This window comes from Bos grunniens, chromosome 2 (assembly GCF_055505025.1).
Source record: "Bos grunniens cultivar Pamir isolate PY7600 chromosome 2, Bosgru_T2T1.0, whole genome shotgun sequence".
NCBI classification, from domain to species: Eukaryota; Metazoa; Chordata; class Mammalia; order Artiodactyla; family Bovidae; genus Bos; species Bos grunniens.
The window spans coordinates 102,459,489-102,480,984 of NC_141166.1; the positions used below are offsets into that span (position 1 = coordinate 102,459,489).

At 39.4% G+C, this 21,496-nt stretch overlaps 1 protein-coding gene across 6 annotated transcripts in view; it reads right to left on the minus strand.

Annotated features, from left to right (window-relative positions):
- DPP4 (dipeptidyl peptidase 4) overlaps window positions 1-21,496 on the minus strand; it is an 85,025-nt gene that overhangs the window by 47,550 nt on the left and 15,979 nt on the right. For 4 of the 6 annotated variants that reach the window (XM_086369841.1, XM_086369829.1, XM_086369857.1 and 1 more), the window contains 6 exons: window positions 15,206-15,301; window positions 14,715-14,806; window positions 13,331-13,411; window positions 6,076-6,128; window positions 5,902-5,974; window positions 4,986-5,106 (listed from right to left, as the gene is read on the minus strand). In XM_086369841.1, the coding sequence (XP_086225967.1) occupies window positions 4,986-5,106; window positions 5,902-5,974; window positions 6,076-6,128; window positions 13,331-13,411; window positions 14,715-14,806; window positions 15,206-15,236 (451 nt within the window). In that variant the 5' untranslated portion in view covers window positions 15,237-15,301. Of the gene's footprint in view, window positions 1-4,985; window positions 5,107-5,901; window positions 5,975-6,075; window positions 6,129-13,330; window positions 13,412-14,499; window positions 14,601-14,714; window positions 14,807-15,205; window positions 15,302-19,276; window positions 19,603-21,496 lie in introns of those variants that run through there. The other 2 variants (XM_086369833.1, XM_086369859.1) reach the window with 2 other exon arrangements.

A 21,496-nucleotide genomic window follows, 5' to 3' on the forward strand; every position in this document is an offset into this window, starting at 1 on the left:
GTTTTGAATTAGTAGTTGTTTAGAATACTGAACTCTCCCTTTCTCTCTTTCATTCTTTATTTTTCTTTTCTGTTGTGGTTTATCACAGGATATTGAATATGATTTCCTATGCTATACAGCAAGATCTTATTGTTTATCCATTCTGTATATAATAGTTTGTATCTGCTAATCCCAAACTCCCGGTCCCTTCCTCCCCACCCCCACCCCAGCTTTGGCAACCACAAGTCTTTTCTCTGTCTGAGTCTGTTTCTGTTTCATAGATAAGTTCATTCGAGTCACATTTAGATTCCACATGTAAGTGATATCACATGGTACTTATTGTCTCTTTCTGACTTGGGAGAATACTGAACACATTTTTCCATAACAATGATTATTATAAAACTACTCTGATCAAACTCAAAGTCCTAAGAATACAGGGATCAAGGGTAGGGAGAAAGAAGAACAATGAAGGAAAGAAAAGATTTGCAGCCCTACCTGAACTGGCTGTGAGCACCCCCTTACACACTATCCTGCGATACCTCCCATCCCACCACAGCCCCCATCTTGCCACTCTGAGTTTCCTTAGGCACCACTGGGACCTAGTTTCCTCCCTCTAACCAGACTGCTCCATGACAATTATTTGCTGGCTTCTTTGTCTCTCTCTGGGAGCCGCAGCTGAGTAGCATTTGTGTCTGTTTCCCCAGCACCTGGCATAGCAACTGGTTGGTGGTTGGCACTCCACGTGAATCACACACCCCCTTGTCAACACTACTGCCTCTGGGGGTAAGGAGTGCTCTTCTTCCCAGTTATTTCCTTGCCTATCCCTTCTCATCTGTGCTCTCAACAAAATTTTCATTTTCATCTCTGGGTCAGGTAAATGATATTCATACTCAAAAGTGATTGTTATGTACTCAACTTCCTAGAAGATAGAGTATTAAAAAAGAAAGAAGGAAACCATTTATTAACTAAACGTTGAAGTTGAAGTGTTAGTTACTCAGTTTTCTCTGACTCTTTGTGATCCCATGGGCTGTAGCCCGAGAGGCTCCTATGTCCATGTAATTGTGCAGGCAAGAATACTGGAGTGGGTAGCCGTTCCCTTCTCCAGGGGAACTTCCCAATCCAGGGATTGAACCCAGATCTCCCACATCGCAGGCAGATTCTTTATCATCTGAGCCACCAGGGAAGCTCTTTGTTAAATAAATAATAATCAACTAGAAAATCATGAAATAATGTGAAAACAGAGAAATTGAGAGAGAAAGTTATTTGGGGACCCAGGGTGGGGAGGGGGCCCAAGTTCCAGATTATAGGCTCCTCTGTGAGAGTCCCTCCCCAGGGCAACACATGGCCCTGTTTAGATCCTGCAGCTTTGTTTGTTCTTTTACTAATGAACCTATGGATTCTCCGAATGCACTTTTTTGATCCCAACAAGTCTTCACGGTTGCAGCAGAGAGGGTGGTCCAAAAGGAGAGTGATCTGATATATGGAGAAACAGGTATGCTCTTTCTAAGTATTTGTAAATGTACAAAACCAATTGTAGGAATTTCCCTGTAGGGACTGAAGTCCCATTTTTAAAGACAGACCCACATTGGAACTGTGAAGCCATTCTTCGCTTGTGAATGGCTTAGTCACAAACAGGCAAAACAAGATTCCTCCAGCTATTATCTACCTTTGAAAGAACCTTAGTGTTGGGATATATTTATCTTAGAGATGCCCAGCTGTTCCGAGGAAGGGTGGGTCAGAGCTTTGGGAGGAGAATTTCTTTATCCAGCTCATGCTGGGGATCCTGAGGTTGTGCTGTGCTGTCCAACAAGTTCTAAAGATGCTTTTTAATATCTAAGTGACAAGTGTTAGTAAATTTTATTATAAGTTTTAATCTAACACTTGTTTCTGGTTCATGGGAATTTATTTGTCTTTTAAAGTGTTTTCTGTTGTTCTTACAATGTTATCCACTTGATTGAACTCAACTTGAACTGGTAAGAACCAAAATTGAGTCATGAAGAAAAACTAACTTTTTTTAAGTATAGAGAAGAAATAACAGGTTAAAAAAAAAAGATGAGTCTTTAATAAGCATTATGCAATCTTGTAAAGGGTTTGGAATAGCCTCAAAATGCCTTTTTACCTTGGCAACTACAGACATGAATACTATTTTCCTAATATTTTATAAAACTCTTTACCCTAAAAGAGAGAATCATTCTTTTTAACTTTTTTTGGTTCTGTTATTTGAACCCATTTTTCCCCTAAGCCTAATTATTTTTTTTTTCTTCTTTAAAAACAGGAAATGATAATTTATCCAAGTTCAAATGAACCCAAATCCTCTATAAAAGAGGCATGTTCTTTCCCTGGACTCCACAATCTCCAGACAATGTTTTGTCATCTTTTGGAATGTTCTTGGAGTTTTTAGTTTTCCTCAGTAACTTCTGGGTTAGGTAGACTTGGTTTGAGAAACATCTGATGTTAATCTGGAGACATGGACATTACCAGATGGTCAACACCGAAATCAGATTGATTATGCTCTTTGCAGCCAAAGATGGAGAAGCTCTATATAGTCAACAAAAATAAGACCAGGAGCTGACTGTGGCTCAGATCATGAAATCCTTATTACCAAATTCAGACTTAAATTGAAGAAAGTAGGGAAAACCACTAGACCATTCAGGTATGACCTAAATCAAATCCCTTATGATTATACAGTGGAAGTGAGAAATAGATTTAAGGGCTTAGATCTGATAGACAGAGTGCCTGATGAACTATGGACTGAGGTTCATTACATTGTACAGGAGACAGGGATCAAGACCATCCCCATGGAAAAGAAATGCAAAAAAGCAAAATGGCTGTCTGGGGAGGCCTTACAAATAGCTGTGAAAAGAAGAGAAGCGAAAAGCAAAGGAGAAAAGGAAAGATATAAGCATCTGAATGCAGAGTTCCAAAGACTAGCAAGAAGAGATAAGAAAGCCTTCCTCAGTGATCAATGCAAAGAAATAGAGGAAAACAACAGAATGGGAAAGACTAGAGATCTCTTCAAGAAAATTAGAGATACCAAGGGAACATCTCATGCAAAGATGGGCTTGATAAAGGACAGAAATGGTATGGACCTAACAGAAGCAGAAGATATTAAGATGAGGTGGCAAGAATACACAGAAGAACTGTACAAAAAAGATCTTCACGACCCAGATAATCATGATGATGTGATCACTGACCTAGAGCCAGACAGCCTGGAATGTGAAGTCAAGTGGGCCTTAGAAAGCATCACTACGAACAAAGCTAGTGGAGGTGATGGAATTCCAGTTGAGCTATTTCAAATCCTGAAAGATGGTGCTGTGAAAGTACTGCACTCAATATGCCAGCAAATTTGGAAAACTCAGCAGTGGCCACAGGACTGGAAAAGGTCAGTTTGCATTCCAATCCCAAAGAAAGGCAATGCCAAAGAATGCTCAAACTACCGCACACTTGCACTCATCTCACACGCTAGTAAAGTAATGCTCAAAATTCTCCAAGCCAGGCTTCAGCAATATGTGAACTGTGAACTTCCAGATGTTCAAGCTGGTTTTAGAAAAGGCAGAGGAATGGAGATCAAATTGCCAACATCTGCTGGATCATGGAAAAAGCAAGAGAGTTCCAGAAAAACATCTATTTCTGCTTTATTGACTATGCCAAATCCTTGGACTGTGTGGATCACAATAAACTGTGGAAAATTCTGAAAGAGATGGGAATACCAGACCACCTGACCTGCCTCTTGAGAAACCTGTATGCAGGGCAGGAAGCAACAGTTAACTGGACATGGAACAACAGACTGGTTCCAAATAGGAAAAGGAGTACATCAAGGCTGTATATTGTCACCCTGCTTATTTAACTTGTATGCAGAATACATCATGAGAAATGCTGGACTGGAAAAAGCACAAGCTGGAATCAAGATTGCCAGGAGAAATATCAATAACCTCAGATATGCAGATAATACCACCCTTATGGCAGAAAGTGAAGAGGAACTAAAAAGCCTCTTGATGAAAGTGAAAGTGGAGAGTGAAAAAGTTGGTTTAAAGCTCAACATTCAGAAAACGAAGATTATGGCACCCGGTCCCATCACTTCATGGGAAATAGATGGGGAAACAGTGGAAACAGTGTCTGACTTTGTTTTTTTGGGCTCCAAAATCACTGCAGATGATGACCGCAACCATGAAATTAAAAGACGCTTACTCCTTGGAAGGAAAGTTATGACCAACCTAGATAGCATATTCAAAAGCAGAGACATTACTTTGCCAACAAAGGCCCGTCTAGTCAAGGCTATGGTTTTTCCAGTGGTCATGTATGGATGTGAGAGTTGGACTGTGAAGAAGGCTGAGCGCCGAAGAATTGATGCTTTTGAACTGTGGTGTTGGAGAAGACTCTTGAGAGTCCCTTGGACTGCAAGGAGATGCAGTCAGTTCATTCTGAAGGAGATCAGCCCTGGAATTTCTTTGGAAGGAATGATGCTAAAGCTGAAACTCCAGTACTTTGGCCACCTCATGCGAAGAGTGGACTCATTGGAAAAGACTCTGATGCTGGGAGGGATTGGGGGCAGGAGGAGAAGGGGACGACAGAGGATGAGATGGCTGGATGGCATCACTGACTCGATGGACTTGAGTTGAGTGAACTCCGGGAGTTGGTGATGGACGGGGAAGCCTGGCGTGCTGCGATTCATGGGGTCGCAAATAGTTGGACACGACTGAGCAACTGAACTGAACTGAACTGAACTGAAAGAAGAAAAGCTACCTACACAGACAAGTCAATTGTAGCAGCAGAGCAAAGACAATGGGAGCATTGAAGTGACAGGAGGATGTAGCAGTAACATTCTCTGTGAAGAAATTCTTGGTCTGTGAGATAGATACCTGGTGCATGAGTGCTAAAGATTTGATGACTTTTTTAGAATACAACCTATTTTGAATGCCATTGAATTTCCCTGTTTTCAAAGACAAGTTTAACTGTCTTTGAAAATGAACAGATTTTCTGATTTGAAAAAGTTTTAACGTCTTTACCTTCATAAACCCAGTCAGTTATTCCATTATAGATTACATCTTTTTTCCCAGTCCATGTGATCCTCTGACTTGGAGAATTTGGTTCATTTTTCACATAAATATCATTGTTCCAAACGTATGCCTAGAAAGATTGGGAAAAAAGATGGATACACAACATGTTATATTTTATCCTAGAGTTTAAAAAATTTATCTATTATTTTATGCTCAAATAATTTTGGTATGCAAGTGGAATGACTACCTTAGATTATTCCATTTGAGCAGGAGGAAGAGTCATTTATGTTTTAAATGTGTAAGTATACATGCTATAATATCCAAATAATCCTAAACACACCCTTTATCTACCAAAAAGAAGCAGCCCACAACCACTGCTATTGAATAGTAAAGTGTATGCAAATCCCAAAGACTGTCCACTTCTACGGAATGATGCGTGCTTTGCATTTCTCTCCGAAGGGGCTGAGTAGAGAGAAGGCAGCTGCAAGCCCAGAGTCAACTGCAGATAAACAGTCTTCCTGTTTAGATTCTTCAGGACTTCTGACATTCTCCTAAGACTACAGGACATGGAGGTGTATCTATAGTGATATGGAAAAATCAAAGAACTAACAGAAAAAGTGGGAAAGCCTCAAGAAAAATTATCAAAATAAAACAGAACAAAAAACAAAATACAACAGGGTTAGAATTTGAGTTTAATGGACATTTTGCCAGGAAATAAACAATTTCCTAAGAGTAGTTCAGAAACTTTCAGGAATTGTATTAGTATTTACTCTGTTAGTCTAATAAAATGTTATTTTAGGCAATAACACTCTATGTAATAGTGACTATAGCCTCCCTAAGAATCTGCTCTGTATCAGGGTTAGGAGCTTCTGCAAATGAAAGATTTGAGCCATTGTTTTCCTGAAAAGAAGAGAGACTTACTAACCAATTTATGACCCACTGATGACCACGTGATCCACTGTGTGTTGTTTGGGATTCTCTCTTCTGTAATTAACTGCCTGGAAAAAGATAAAAAGAATATTTCCACTTGGATAAATTTCTTTTCTTTTTAATTATTACACTCAAGAAGCATAATTGATTTTGAGAGGAAGTCACTGACCTTTTATTTAAGTCATAAATGTCATAGGAAGCTGTGTAGGAATGCCTCCATTGCTACAAAAGAAAACAGACATTTCAGGCTTCTGTGATTCTTGATAGCTTGACCACTTGCTATAGAAGCTCAGGTGAGAGATAAAGCCATATAACATTGTATAATTCTCACATTTTATATCTTATAGTTCCCTATCTAGAGTCTTAAAATTTTGGAATTAGAAAGTATCTCAGAAATTATCTAGTACAAACTCCTCTGGATTTCATTTATCATTTATCTCTGGCCTTGCTTCTGCAAAGGACCACAGTGGGCTTACGTTCCACTTTCTGTGCAAACATAATTCCCAGAACCTATCACAGTAATGCTAAGTTCATCTGTTTTAAAAAATGCAAATGTTCACTTTTCAGCCATTTTATTGGCAAAACATCTTAAAGATCTCAAATTCTATTGGTGATAGTGATGAGGAGAGGTGTTTACTCTCCTACACTGGTAATGAAAATACAAAGTGCTATAGTTTTCTTGAAAGTCACTTGGCAATGTATATTAAAACACACACACACACATATACTGGAGAAGGGAAAAGCTACCCACTATAGTATTCTGGCCTGGAGAATTCCTTGGACTATATAGTCCATGGGGTCGCAAAGAGTCAGACACAACTGAGAGACTTTCACTTTCATTTTCATCAATATTTTAAATAACCATCTGAGGAAGCTAAAAAATGAAAAGAAAACTAAATTCAAAGAATTAGAAGAAAAGAAATAATTAAGGTAAAGTGTTAGTTGCTCAGTCATGTCCAACTCTTTGTGACCCCATGAACTGTAGCCTGCCAGGCTCCTCTGTCCATGGGATTTTCCAGGCAAGAATACTGGAGTGGGTTGCCATTTCCTTCTCCAGGGGATCTGCCCAACCCAGGGATTGAACCCAGGTCTCCCGCATTGCACGCAGACTCTACCATCTGAGCTACCAGGGAAGCCTAATAAAGGTAAAAGCAGTAATCGAATAGAAGAAAATACAATAGACAAAAATCAAAAATGCTGAAAACTGGTTCTTTGAAGACACTGGTAAAATTACTAACAGAGAGTAAGAAAAAAAGTATGAATGAATATATCAGAAATAAAAAACGGGATACCACAACGAGCTCTGTGTATGTATGTGCTCAGTCGCTCAGTTTTATCTGACTCTTTGCAGCCCCATGGACTGTAGCCTGCCATGTTCCTCTGTCCATGGGATTTTCCAGGCAAGAATACTGGAGTGAGTTGCCATTTCCTTCCCCAGGGGATCTTCCTGACCCCTGTCTCCTGCATTGACAGGCGATTCTTTACCACTAATGCCACCTGGGAAGCCACACAACAGGCTCCACAGACAAAGATTATAAGAACTTATGTCAAATGTGTTTTAGCCATACACTTTTTTAAAGAGTTTTTTGATATGCCATTTTAAAAGTCTTTATTGACTTTGTTACAACACTATTTTTGATGCGTTGGTTTTAGGCTGTGAAGCATGTGGGAATCCTAGCTCTCTGAGCAGGGATTGAACACCTCATTGCCCCAGATTGGAAGGTGAAGTCCCAACCACAATACGTTTACCTCTAGGAGTATGGTAGGGAAGACAAACACATAGACAAGTAATTTAAAAAAATATCTTAAGATATTTTTATTTGTTTAAGAGAAAAGAAGAAAAAATTTTTTTCCTTGTATACATAGTAGGGAAGTTCCTACCTATACATTTTAAAAGTAAGATAAAAGGACAAATTCCTTGAAAAATGAGTTATTGAAAGTAAGATGAAATTGTGAATCTGAGTAGTTTTACATCTAATAAACATCTGAGTCTATAAATAACCTCTGTACAAAGAAAACTCCCAGCTCAAATAATTTTGCCAGTAAACTCCTTGTTAATATCTGAACGAGTTGAACACTTATACCTACATTAAAACCTACACACAAATTTTTACACCAACTTTATTCATGTTTGCCAAAACTTGGACATAACCAGCCATGCAGACGATGGAATATTATTCAACAACAAAAAGAAATGAGCCAGAAGACACTAAAAGGGATGGAGGAAACTTAAAAGCATATTGCAAAGTTAGAGAAGCCAATCTGAAAATGCTACATAGTGTATGGTCTCAACCACGTGACATCCCGAAAAAGACAAAATGACAGAGAGAGTACAGACCAGTGGTTCCTAGGGGTTCACGTGAAGGGAGGGAGAAACTGGAAGAGCACAGAGGATTTTTAGGAAAAATGAAAACATGTCCAGCACAGAGAGTAAACCCTAATGTAAACTGCAGACTTTAATACATACAGACAAATATTCATGTTTGCCAAAACATGAATAAATCTGCTGTAAAATTTGTGTGTGTAGGTTTTTTGCATAGGTATGTTTTTAGCTCATTTGGATAAATAACAAGGAATTTGCTGGTAGAATTATTTGAGCTGAGAGTTTTCTTTGTACAGAAGTTATTTATGGATTAGTACAGTATGATACTATTAATGTAATGACAGATAAAAGTCATTATATGTTATACATTTGTCGAAACTCATAAAATGTACAACACAGAGTAAACCCTAATGCAAATGATGGACTCTAAAAATAATGTGTCAGTATTGGCTCATCAATTATAACAAATGTACTACTACAGTAATGCAAAATGGTAATAATAGTAAAAATAACAGGGATGGAGTGTGGTGGAGGGGTGGTAATGAAGTATATGGAAACTCCCTGCACTTTCTACTCATTTTCTGTAAACCTAAAGCTGCTGTAAAAAATAAAGTCTATTAATTCAAAAAATAAATGAATTAGAGCCATAGCAGATGACTTGGAAGAATATCCACATGGTATCTCTGAGTGAGAAATGCAATTTACAGAAAAGTATGGAAAATAGGATTCCATTTTTATAAAATAAGCAATAACTAAGAAGAATCTCTATCTTCATAGAATTAAGTGAATAAACAAATATAAAATATAGAGGGATATACAATAGATTCTCAACATGGGATACCTGGGGAAAAGGCAGTGAGATGAGGAGCAGTTGTCTAGTCACTAAGTCGTGCCGACTCTTTGCAACCCCGTGGACTGTAGCCCACGGGGCTCCTCTGTCCATGGGGATTCTCCAGGCAAGAGTACTGGAGTGGGTTGCCATTTCCTTCTCCAGGGGATCTTCCCGAGCCAGGGATTGAACCCATGACTCCTGCATTGGCAGGCTGATTCTTTACCACTGAGCCACATGGGAAGCCCATGAGGAATAGAGGGCCAAGCAAAAAAATGGAAAAACAGTGAGACTGAAGGTTTTTTAAAAATATGATCACATATTTGCATTTATGAAAAATTAATGTTTATATGAGGATGCAGATATAAATTAAAAAAAAAAAAAAACTACTTACCTATATATCTGTTTTTCCTACCATATTCCCAGAGGTAAGAAATTGTGTCTTATTCAGCTTTAAACACCTGGAGTCTGTCCTAGCACAAGCCACATAGGATATATTCAAGAAATAAACCAAACTAAAATAATTAAATGTTACCTATGAGGCTGAAATAATGAAGTGGGTAGCCCAAGGACCCCGAGCTGTATTGCCAGAGCTGAGACACAAGTCAGGCTCCTAATCTTGAATAATATTGCTCACTCATCATTTATCACCCTCCTATCCTCTCATGTCAACAAATATTTATTAAGTCTCCTCTTTTTGCAAGTCATATATTTCTTTTTGAATCCTGGATTATTTTGAAACACTCCATGCTTGTTTCTGGGAAACCTCAGAGTATAATGCTCGCTAGAGCCAAACGTTGTGGTACAGGCTAAAAATATTAAGAGATTTAAGAAGTTTTGAGATCATTTCAGGATGACAGATCTATCAGGGGCTGTAAAGGGAAATCCAAGATGTTTGTATATTCACTTCATCTTTTGAAACAGACTCATCAGTCTATTTAGGCTGTAAACATTGGCACCTATCCTCTTGATTAGGCATTACTGGATAAGACAGGCTCCCTCTTTTTAAGGAGCTCATAGTTGAATGGGGAATATGGAGACATAAACTACCAGAAAAGAATCACAGAGCATGCAATGCGGATGGGTGGGGAAAGGCAGGAATCAAATTAGGAACTGCGGAGGCCTAGAGGCTTCACGGCAGAGAGAGGTTCAAGCAAAAAGATAGGAATGATCATGTTTAAGAATACAAGCTTTGGAGTCTTCTAACCTGGACTCAAGTCTTCCTTTAGACTGAATCTTTGTAGCTCCTCCTTTCCCAAATTCATATGTTGAAACTTTAACTCCTAACATGATAGTATTCTGGAGATGGGGCCACTCTGGAGTGACTAGATTGTGCAGGGGGGAAGCCCTCATGAGTGGGGTTCATTTCCTCATATATTAGTTTCCTTGTCCCCTCCACCATGTGGGGACACTTGGAGAAGATGGCCAACTATGACCTAGGAAGTAGGACCTTGCCACACTGAATCTGGTGCCACCTTGATTTTGGACTTCTCAGCCTCCAAAACTCTGAGAAACAAATTTCTGTTATTAAGTCATCCAGTCTGTGGTGGTATAGTGACCCAAATGGATGAAGACAAGTCTCTAATATGCAATATCAGACAGGTTTCCTTTTAAGCTCCAGTTTTCTCTTTAGGAAGATGAGGATGGTGACAGAAACAATGTCGGGAACATGAGAATGCATGTGAAGGACTTAGCAGGGCTCCTGTGAACACATCACAGATGATGCAACTATTACTGTCTGTACAGCATTGGGCAAAGGGGGGAGATACTATGAGAACATCTGTACTAGGCTGCCTGGTACTTATTCACATTCTCATTCACTCACTCACTTATCTTTTTTTTTAAAATTTTATTTTATTTTTAAACTTTACAATATTGTATTAGTTTTGCCAAATATCAAAATGAATCCGCCACAGGTATACATGTGTTCCCCATCCTGAACCCTCCTCCCTCCTCCCTCCCCATACCATCCCTCTGGGTAGCCACAACTTAAAAGTAAGAACTGATCTTTCTGAATGTGCTGGCTCAGTCATGGAGAAGCCACACAGCAGGGTCTAAAGAACGCTGGAAATAGACTTCCAGAGAAATGGAATAAAATTAGACTTTTCTTTGTTCTGGATATGTTTCTTGAATACTGGAGTGGGTAGCCTATCCCTTCTCCATAGGATCTTCCCGACCCAGGAATGAAACCGGGTCTCCTGCATTGCAGGCGGGTTCTTTACCAGCTGAGCTATCAGGGAAGACTGTTTCACTTGGGAGTCCTTAAAATTACCCATGGCTATGCTGAGTCAGATGACATGCAGGAGGTTTAACCTCCCCAGGTGATCCATTGTAAGCACAGACTAAGCATGGTGAGTGCAGGGTTGGGGGGTGGTGGTGAGTTCAGAAGGGCAGACTGAGGTCCAATCACCCAGGCTTCTCAGGTTGCCTTGGTTAGAGTTTGGGTTTTATTCTGAAAGTGATGAGAAGCTACTGATCACAAGAGTTTAAGCAAAGGCACAACATAATCTAACTTAGGTTTTAAAAGGAGCATGGATACTCTTGGGAAACATGGATGGCAGGATGAAGGGAACAGAATGAAAACAGCAAAAGAAGTTAAATGCGCATGAAAACTTCAGTGACACAACAAACACAAATTACCAATGATGGTTGTCCAGCAAGGTCTACCCATGAAATATATCTGTTAGTACATATCACATGGCACTTGTTGAACTTGGCCAAAGAATAAATTGAGCTGGTATTTACCTTGCTGTTTCTATCTTAACTTTATAGTTGTTACATGTTTGACTTTAACATGGGAAATTGTTAACCAGTGGTTCTCAACCCTGACTGCTCGTTAAAATACCCTACATGTTAAAAAACAAAAAACAAAAAAACTGATGCCAGCTTCACCCCCAGAGACTTCACTTTATTGACCCGAGGTTGGACCTGGATACTTAGGAGTTTTTAAATGCTTCTAACGTGATTTTAATCTGTAGATAGCAATAAGAACCACTGAATTAAACAAATACTAATTCATTAATTGGAAACAGATGTGTTAAAGTTGGCATAGACTTCTGATTCGTTCCTGGCGGACTGGTTTAGCAGGACCTAGTCTTCATGTCCAGGAAATGGAGCCCAGCACAATGAACCAGGGTAAATATTATGATTGGGAGTCACCATCCTCAAATGGGAAATGGAGTATGGGATGGTCTGCATGACCTGAGTACGGCAGTGATGATGCGAGCTAAGACCACTCAGTATTTACTCTTTATTCTAGAAAAGAAAGGCAGAGGTTGGGATCTCCAGCTTTGTGTTTTGTTTTTAAGTAGAATCTCTCTACAGGTTTCTAATCTTTCCTGTATGTTTCAAAACTTCTTATACTCAACAGCCATTGTCAAATCCATGAATAATCAAAAAGCTGCAGTTATAGTCACTGGTGATTGGCAGCCACCCTAAACATGAAAGTGTTAGTCGCTCAGTCATGTCTGACTCTTTGTGACCCCATGGACTGTAGCCCACCAGGCTCCTCTGTCCATGGGATTGTCCAGGCAAGAATCCTGGAGTGAGTAGCCAGTCCCTTCTCCAGGGGATCTTCCTGACCCAGAGACTGAACCTGGGTCTCTTACATTGCAGGCAGATTCTTTACCATCTGAGCAATAACTTAGTGACTGAGCAACAACAACTAAACGTGAAAACAATGTGTGATTAGGCTGAAACCTCTCCTGAAGGCGTGAGAATCTGATGTTGGGCTGTGCGACTGGAGGAAGCTCAGTGCTCCCCACAGGGCGCTGATGACTGCTGCCGAGCCTGCCCCTTAGGAACGGTTTGTATACGGTGGGACCTGAGGGCTGAGAGGTGGTCTGAGTCACTTCACAGAATCTCTTCTGGAATGAGACATTTAATTGTTTTTAAAGCAAATAATCAAGAGTCTTACTATTTGTCAGACAAAGGAAATAAAACAGTCTATTACTAGATATTACAAGTCAGACATGTAAACTGACTCTTAAATTATAAGTTCTATTTTATTAACTTATAGTTTTAGTCTATAATATTACTTAAACTTCTTAGTATTTGAAAACCCTAAAATGAATTTATTTAAAAACACTCATTAGATATATCTTTTATGAAGGAGAATGACCATTTCTTCTTTTGATACTGAATTAATGAGTTTTTAGAGCCTATTGCTTGACTTAGGTAACAACCTTAAATATTCATAGACTTGTGATAGGTCATAAAATAACACACTCATAGGATTCTTTAAATGTCACAGTGAAAAAGCATTTCTTTTACCTTCACATAGTTGTATTCGAAGAGAATATATTGTCTATCTGGTGAAACTGAATAATCATTTATAGAATGTCCAAATTCATCCTGTCAATCAAGTAGAAAAAAGAATGATTAAGGTTAAATGATTCCATTTAACTGCTATTGTTGAATACCTACTATGTGGAGGGTATGATTCTAGACTTGTGTCTCATGCCTTGGGAGGTTCCAGTCTAGAAGAGGGGGCACATTCCCCTACACAGATGACCATGAGGCAAGGTGGGTGGTAATCAAGGTTAGAGAGTCAGGGAGGGAAGGATTGATTTTAAGCAAGGAAAGATGGCTATGAAGGTGGGGATCAGGAACAGACAGAGAACTTTCTCAGGAAGGGGAATGGCAAGAGTGTAAACCCAGATGTGGAAAGGGCATGCATATTTAGAGACTGCCTAAGTGTAATCTGAATACAGTATAGGGTCTGTCAGACAAAGAGAGGACATACAATTAGAAAAATAGGTAATGTCTAAATACAAGAAATGGAGCTATGAACTACTTTTTCTGCACATGGATATGACAGAATCTTATCTGCCTTGTCCAAAGATGCTCTGGCAACCCAGTGGCTAAGATGAGATGAGAGAGGAGGGGTTGCATTGGCCTTGGACTTGGGCAAAGTTGTGTTCTGATTTACAGAATGGAGAGAGGAATACATGTTATGATATAGTACTCACTGTCACAAAATTAATCAAGGGTTTCAACCAGGGCTATACAGTGGAAATGGAAATCTGAGAGACACTTGACATCACAAGAGAGAATGGATAGGGTTTATTGAGTAGCTATATAAGGGGGATAACAGAGGAATCAAGGAGGATTCTGAGATTTCTAGCTTTAAATGACGTGGAGGAAGGCACTATTTACCAAGACTGGGAAGAAGAATAGGATGCCTTCCCTTTGCTAGGAGAGGGAAGCGGGAATAACTAGCTTAGCTCAGGATACTGAGTTTAAAATGCCTGCAGACTATCCATGTGCAGGAGCCAGCAAGCTATTGGAAACAGAGGTCTAGATATTGGGAGGAGGTTAGTGTTACAAGCGTGTATTTGAGAAGCACTGATGCTGTGGAAATGCATGGAATATGCTGAAGGGGAGCATGCAAGGTGAGGAGGGAGGCTCGAAGTGAAGACAGGACCCTGAGGAGCACTTACACGTAAGAGAATGGGCAGAGGAGGAGGAATCGTCAAAGGAGACTAGAAAGTAACCAAGGCAGGGAGCATTCCAAGAAGAGAAAGATCCACCGCACCATATGCTGCAGAAAGAGTCCAACAGGATGAGAAACGATAGTACTCATGATTTGAAAGGTTATGAAAAAAAATCCCCAGAATTCCCTTAAAGCATGAATTAATTATGTGATTAAACATACAAATGTACTGTTCTCCAAGAAAATGGAGCTGTTTCCATATTCAGCATTGAATAGCAAGATATTATTTTCTTGTTTGTAGAGATATTCATGATCTAAAGAGAGAAAATGACCAGATCAATATTTCAAGTTGCTATTAAACATCTTCATAAACTAAAAAATCATGCAAAAAATGTAAGATTTAAATTCATATAAATTCTAAGTTGGAAAAACATGAACTGATAAGTATTACACTAATATGCCTTCATTTTCCCATCATCATTGTAAAGGGTTCAATTCACTTTTAATTTTTTATAGTACATGTCAAAGAAATACTAAGGTTTCTTTCTGTCTTATCTCCTTTTGCACCCTTTGGTAGAAAATAATACTTTCCCATATCGTTTTAAAAAATAAGAATATATTCTTATTACCATGAAGGTGCCCCACAACCTAACATAAGCATAAAATGAAAATAAGCATAAAAATCCGCCCCTCTTTCCACCAGAAAGCCTTACCTGAAACCCATCTCAAGTTGTAGAATTTCATTCTAAAAGTATTTTTTAAATAATCGGCTAGAGTGTAGGTTCTGCGACTATCAGTTGAAGCATCATCTGTTGGTTGGGAAAAAGTCAAATATTCAGTATGAAGGGATAACTCATTTTGAATAAAAGTTTTCAAAATGGATTTCTACAGTATACACTGATCACAAAATACAGAAATACACTCACAAAATGCAAAAGACACTCTGAAAGATTTTGGACTGAGTAGATGGGTAAACATGCATTTAGCTGCTCAAGTGGAGATGAGCATGTGTTTCACAGTGCTACATTAATGAGCTTAATTTCAAAGGTCTAGATCAGCAATGCTCAAGGGAAATATAGTATGAGTACATTTTCTAGTAACCATATTTTAAATTTTTTAAGGTAAAATTAATTTTAATAGCATATTTTATTTAGCCAACATATCAAATATGTTACAATTTCAATGTGTTATCAACATTTAAATGTTACTAATGAGATCTTTCAAGGGCTTCCCATGTGGCTCAGTGGTAAAGAATCTGCCTGCCAATACAAGAGACACAGGAGACTTGGGTTCGATCCCTGGGTCTGGAAGACCCCTGGAGGAAAAAACAGCAACCGACTCCAGTATTCTTGCTGGGGAAATCTCATGGACAGAGGAGTTTGGTGGGCTACAGTCCAAGGGGTCACCAAAGAGTTGGACACGCTTAGCAACTAAACAACGACAACGAGATTTTTCACATTATTTCCTTTCTGTATTGTCTTTAAATTCTGATATGCAATTGATGTACCGAGTTGAGTATATCTCAACTTGATAGGTACTTTTTCAGTCATGTAACCATGCAACGGGTGACACAAAGCTAGATCATCCTTCTGTGAGGCCCTAAGGTTCACTTCTAAGTCCTCTTGCTCCACACAAACCAGATCTTAAAGATATGCTAATCACCTAGTTCAGAGATCTTTGTTTCTACCATCACTTTTCCTTGACCTTAATTAAAATTTACATGGAACCTTTCTCTGGGATTCTGTGACACCTCAGTCTTTCTCTTAACTCTCTGACCATTATTTTTCCATCTCCTACTTTGACTCTTTTTTTCTCCATTGACTGCAGAAATGCTTTGGAATTAGTCTTCAACTTTCTGCTCATCTCTCTCTACAGTCTTCCTTGCAGGAAACTCCAGAGAATGTGGCTTCAGGAATACTTTCCATTTAGATAAATGACAAGACCTGCACTCATTATCTTAGCCTACTACACCCACACTCACATTTCCAGTGCTGTGTTCAGCCTTCTTACTTGACTTGTCCCACTCTAACCCTATCATATCTTGTCTAGAATAATTGTCCACCTTCCAAAACTAGATTTCCATAGGAAATTGTGTGATTTTATATTCTGTTACTGAAAACCCAAATTCAAGATCTGAAGATCATTTTGATGTCTCCCTCTTTTTTACCATCACCTACAAACAATCTACCCTATTGACTCTTCCTTTGAAATCTTTTCTCCAGGTATTCTTCCATCAGGTTCTTCCACACCAGTTCCTGTACTGCACCATCACTGGAATGATCTTTCTAAAGTGCCAATGTCATCTGGTGAGCTCTTCCTCAAAAGCTTTCACCAAGTCTTCACTGTCTACAGGAAGATTCAGACTCCTTCACCTGGCACTTGCAGCCTCCACAATCTGACATGAGGCTCTAGGCTTATTTCTGCTCTTTCTGCAAGAACCTTCTGGTCCAATCACACTAATCTTGCTGGAGGCAATGGATCCTCTCAGGCTTATCTACCTCTGTTCCTTGCCCTAAGCTACTTGCTGGAATGTCCTCAACTATTTCTCCATCTGTCACAATCCTCCAGCCTCCATTTCCTTCCTCTGTCATTCAGTTCTGCCTTTGACTTTTGCCCCTACACTACTCATTGGGCTCCTATCACTTAATACCTCGTGTTGACAACTCTTTTTCCATGCCTACTTGTGTGATCTACTCAGGTAGGCCATGTATTCTTTGAAGACAAGGCTTTGTGTTTTTGTTGATTGGTTTGGGGTTTTTGTTTTTTATCAACCTTAGCATCTAGCACAGAGGTGTGCCTTAACGTGCTGTGCTGTGTTTAGTCACTCAGTCATGTCTGACTCTTTATGACCCCATGGACTGTAGCCTGCCAGGCTCCTCTGTCCATGGGGATTCTCCAGGCAAGAATACTGAAGTGGGTTGCCATGCCCTCCTCCAGGGGATCTTCCCAACCCAGGGATCAAACCCAGGTATCCCGCATTACAGGGGGGTTCTTTACCATTTGAGCCACCAGGGAAGCCCGTGCCTTAATAGAGACAAGTAAAAAAAGTTTTCATTGGTTGGTGTTGGGTATCATTAAGCACAGCTAAACCAATGTGATTCCTCTTCCTCAGTCCCAGAGCATCTGCTGACTACAAATACCCTAAAGTCTTTTTCCAAATTCTCTATATTTTTCACATAGATACAAACAAACACTCACAAAATCAGCCACTACCATAATATTCCTATAACTGCAGTTCTTTAAGAGGGATTTCAAAGCCAGCAGCATCTTCTCTTGTTAATTTTTTACAGCCCATGGAAAGGTAGTTCTCTTACAGGAAATGTCACTTCAAAAAAGGTTTTTAAGATTTTATTTCTTTGGATTTGATCTCATAATCTTTTTTCTGCTTATAAAACCTTCAGTTTTGGCAGATAAACTTGCTACACTTCATTTTATTATTTTATTGATTTTGCTTAAGCTTAGTTTGTTAAGTAAAGATTTTTTTTTTAACTATTGTCTTTTTCAATTCAGTCCTGCGTTTCTTCCCTGAAGGTTAGTAAAACATTTGTATTTGTTAGCAAAAATACAAGTGGGTGAAGCTGGTCCTTGAACCTAACTTTTAAATAAGAAATAAAGACTTGTGCTACAGAAAATAGTATTTGTGACTCATGTTGGACTACAAAACTACAAATCTGGATTTGTTCACTAAACACCCTCAATTGCCTATATTCATCCAATCATCCTATTATATATCAAATCATTATAAAGTGAATATTATTGCAGAGAATAAATACCATGCTATCAAGAGCTATTAGTCTAAAATGGACAGATGTAAAACATATCCCCAAATTAGTACAAATCAAAGTATCAGCGGTTATAGATGTGCACATTCCAAATATTATCTGCTGATGAATATGTTTAGACAGATCTATAGAAATAGGTCGATTTATACACCAACCACACATACACATGCAACCAAATAAATGTTTGTGTCCTCTCAGAATTCACATGCTGAAATCCTAACCACCATGCGATGGTATTGGAAGGGGAAGCCCTTGGAAGGTGATTAGGTCATGAGGTGGAGCCCTCATGAACTGGATTAATACCCTTTAAAAAGTGACTTCCCACACTTCCAATGCAGTGGGCGTGTGTAGCATCCCTGGCTGGGGAACTAAGATCCCATGTGTCTTGTGACCAAAATAAAATAAAAAAATTACAAAGTGACTCTAGAAAGCTCTCTTGCCTCTTCTGCTATGTGAGGACACAAGAAACTAAGCACGAAGTCTGCTGGCACCTCGACCTTGGGCATCCTAGCCACCAGAACGGTAAGAAATAAATGCTTATTGTTTAAGCCACCTGTCTCTGGTTGTTTTATAACAGCAGTCCACACATACTAAGACCTACATATCTATAAGAAGACAGACATAGCAACATAAAACATCTATCACTAAGTATTGAAAAAAAAATTTTTGGCTGAGCCACATGGCTTGCAGGATCTTATTTCCCTGACCAGGGATCAAACCCCTGGCAGTGAAAGTACCAAGTCTTAACTACTGGGCCACCAGGGGATTCCTGTCTATCACTGACTTTTGATTTCATAAGAAGAGAATGAACTGAGTACCTACAATATAGATCAGATACAGTGCTATCTAAGTGGGGGTGTTTGCCCAGCTTTTATAGCACACTTCAATCTGGAATAATAAAATAACTGAGGCAAAAGTCCTCTGTGATGTCACCTGCTGACCCCTTCAGAAGAGGCTGCTTCTCCTTCACGGGGCACTTACCTCTCCCACCACCTTACTCACCTCAGACATTGCGGGACTCATCCTCTCATCAGGCCTCAGAATTTCTAAACCCACCATCTCCACCGGATTTAGGCTCCCTTCTGCTCAGCATGACTCTAATCCATCTGCTGATGTTCAGATACCAACACTGATGCTGTGCTCTTGCTATGGCCCAAAACATGGGTGCAAGGCCTGGGCCACCAACTTGTGGTACCTTCACTAAGTTCCTTTACAACTACCCTGCGTGCCAGGGTTCCCTATCCTGGCTTCCCACACCCCAAACACCACTGCAAAATTGGAACAAGCAGAGCAACAAATGTTCCTTGTTTTTTGCCTTGCCATTTGACGAGCAGCGCTCATTGGAAGACACTTTCGAAACCTCTAGATAAGCAAGTTCTGTGAGACGTGAGTGCTAAGTTCAGGTTTTGACCTTTGGCAAGTTCACTGTTCGTTGCCAACCTATTCTGTCAAACACCAGAGGACATGCTCACATTTCTCTTTCCTTGTCTGCTTGCTCACTGATAGGGCACCCCTGAAGGTCTTTGGCTGCTCCTTTGGTTTTCCTGGTTAGCATGGAACATGCTGTTCATTTGATCAGTTCAAAGCACTGTGCTGGCCAAGCAGAGAGGTTAATCATATGTTACCCATCAGATTATACCAAAACTCCAAGATTTACGCCTCCTTGAATTAAAAATCAGAAAATAGTTAACTTTAATACAGTAAGTACCCTATATATGAACGTTCAAGTTGCAAACTTTCAAAGACGTGAATGCGAGTGCCAGCCCCTGTGTGCCAGCCCCTGTGTGCCAGCTGTTGCACTGTACTTTTATGCTTTTCAGTGTACTGTGCTATAAGATTAAAAATGTTTTTTATTTTTTCTGTTTGTTTTTTATGTACATGTTATTTGTATGAAAAGTATTATAAACCTATTATGATATGAACCTATTACACACACAACGTATAACCGACTGTGTTAGTTGGGAATCCTAACTCTGTTGGATTGAAGAACAAACTGGACTCACAAACGCATTCTTGGAATGGAACTCATTCATATGTAGGGAACTTACTGTACTTTCTTCACTGAGAGCAACTATTACATTGAACAAAATGAAAATGTTATTTCTATCCATCAAAAATGGCAGAAAAGCAGCTTTTAGAATGGTTCAACCTAAGAATAATTTCTCTTTAAAGTGTATGATGGAGAAAGCGATGGCACCCCACTCCAGTACTTTTGCCTGGAAAATCCCATGGATGGAGGAACCTGGTGGGCTGCAGTCCATGGGATCTCGAAGAGTCAGACATGACTAAGCGACTTCACTTTCACTTTTCACTTTCATGCATTGGAAAAGGAAGTGGCAACCCACTCCAGTGTTCTTGCCTGGAGAATCCCAGAGATAGGGAGCCTGGTGGGCTGCCGTCTATGGGGTTGCAGAGAGTCGGATACAACCGAAACGACTTAGCAGCAGCAGCAGCAAAGTATATGATATCTTAATGAGCCCTTGTCATAGGATCAAAATCATTTCTGAACAAAAAAGAATTTTAGAGTGCTGTAGTTCCACAGACTAGTCTTGCTTTGGCCAATATTTATTTTATGATTATAGGATATTTTGAACATTTTTATACTCATTAATACTAAACTTCTTTGACCTGTATGAAACTATGATATAAATATTTCTACTTCAGAAAGCTAAATTATTTTGGTAAATAAATGGCCAATGAAATGCAACTAAAAAGAAATGCACACTTTACAGCTCATAAACTCATAAAGTTGTTAAACATGGGGAAAAGATACCTGGTTACAGAGTTCTTGTGTTCCATATGGTAATCAGTTAACATTTAATACTGATGTGAAAGACATAAAATGACTATTACTTTAGAATTTGCTCTAGCAAAATAGCAGCCTTGACAATGGGAAAAGAGAAAGAAAAATCAAGAAGGCAGAAGAAGAAACTGACTGGAAATCAGCTCACATCCCTTATTAACCAGGAGCATATGTGGTCTGCTGCCCATCACCAATGAGTCAACAAATACCAATAAGGGGTTGGGTCCCTAGTGGCTTTGAAACCAGAGAGCTTGGATTTGAGCCCAGACCTAATTCTTGCACAGCAGCCTTAGGAAAATTATTGAAGCTGTCAAAACCTCAACTTTGTAATCTATAAAATAATAATAGCATTATCCAGCCTCAAGGGATCTACCATGATGAAATGAGATAGTGGATGTAAAGTTCTTGGCTCAGGACTT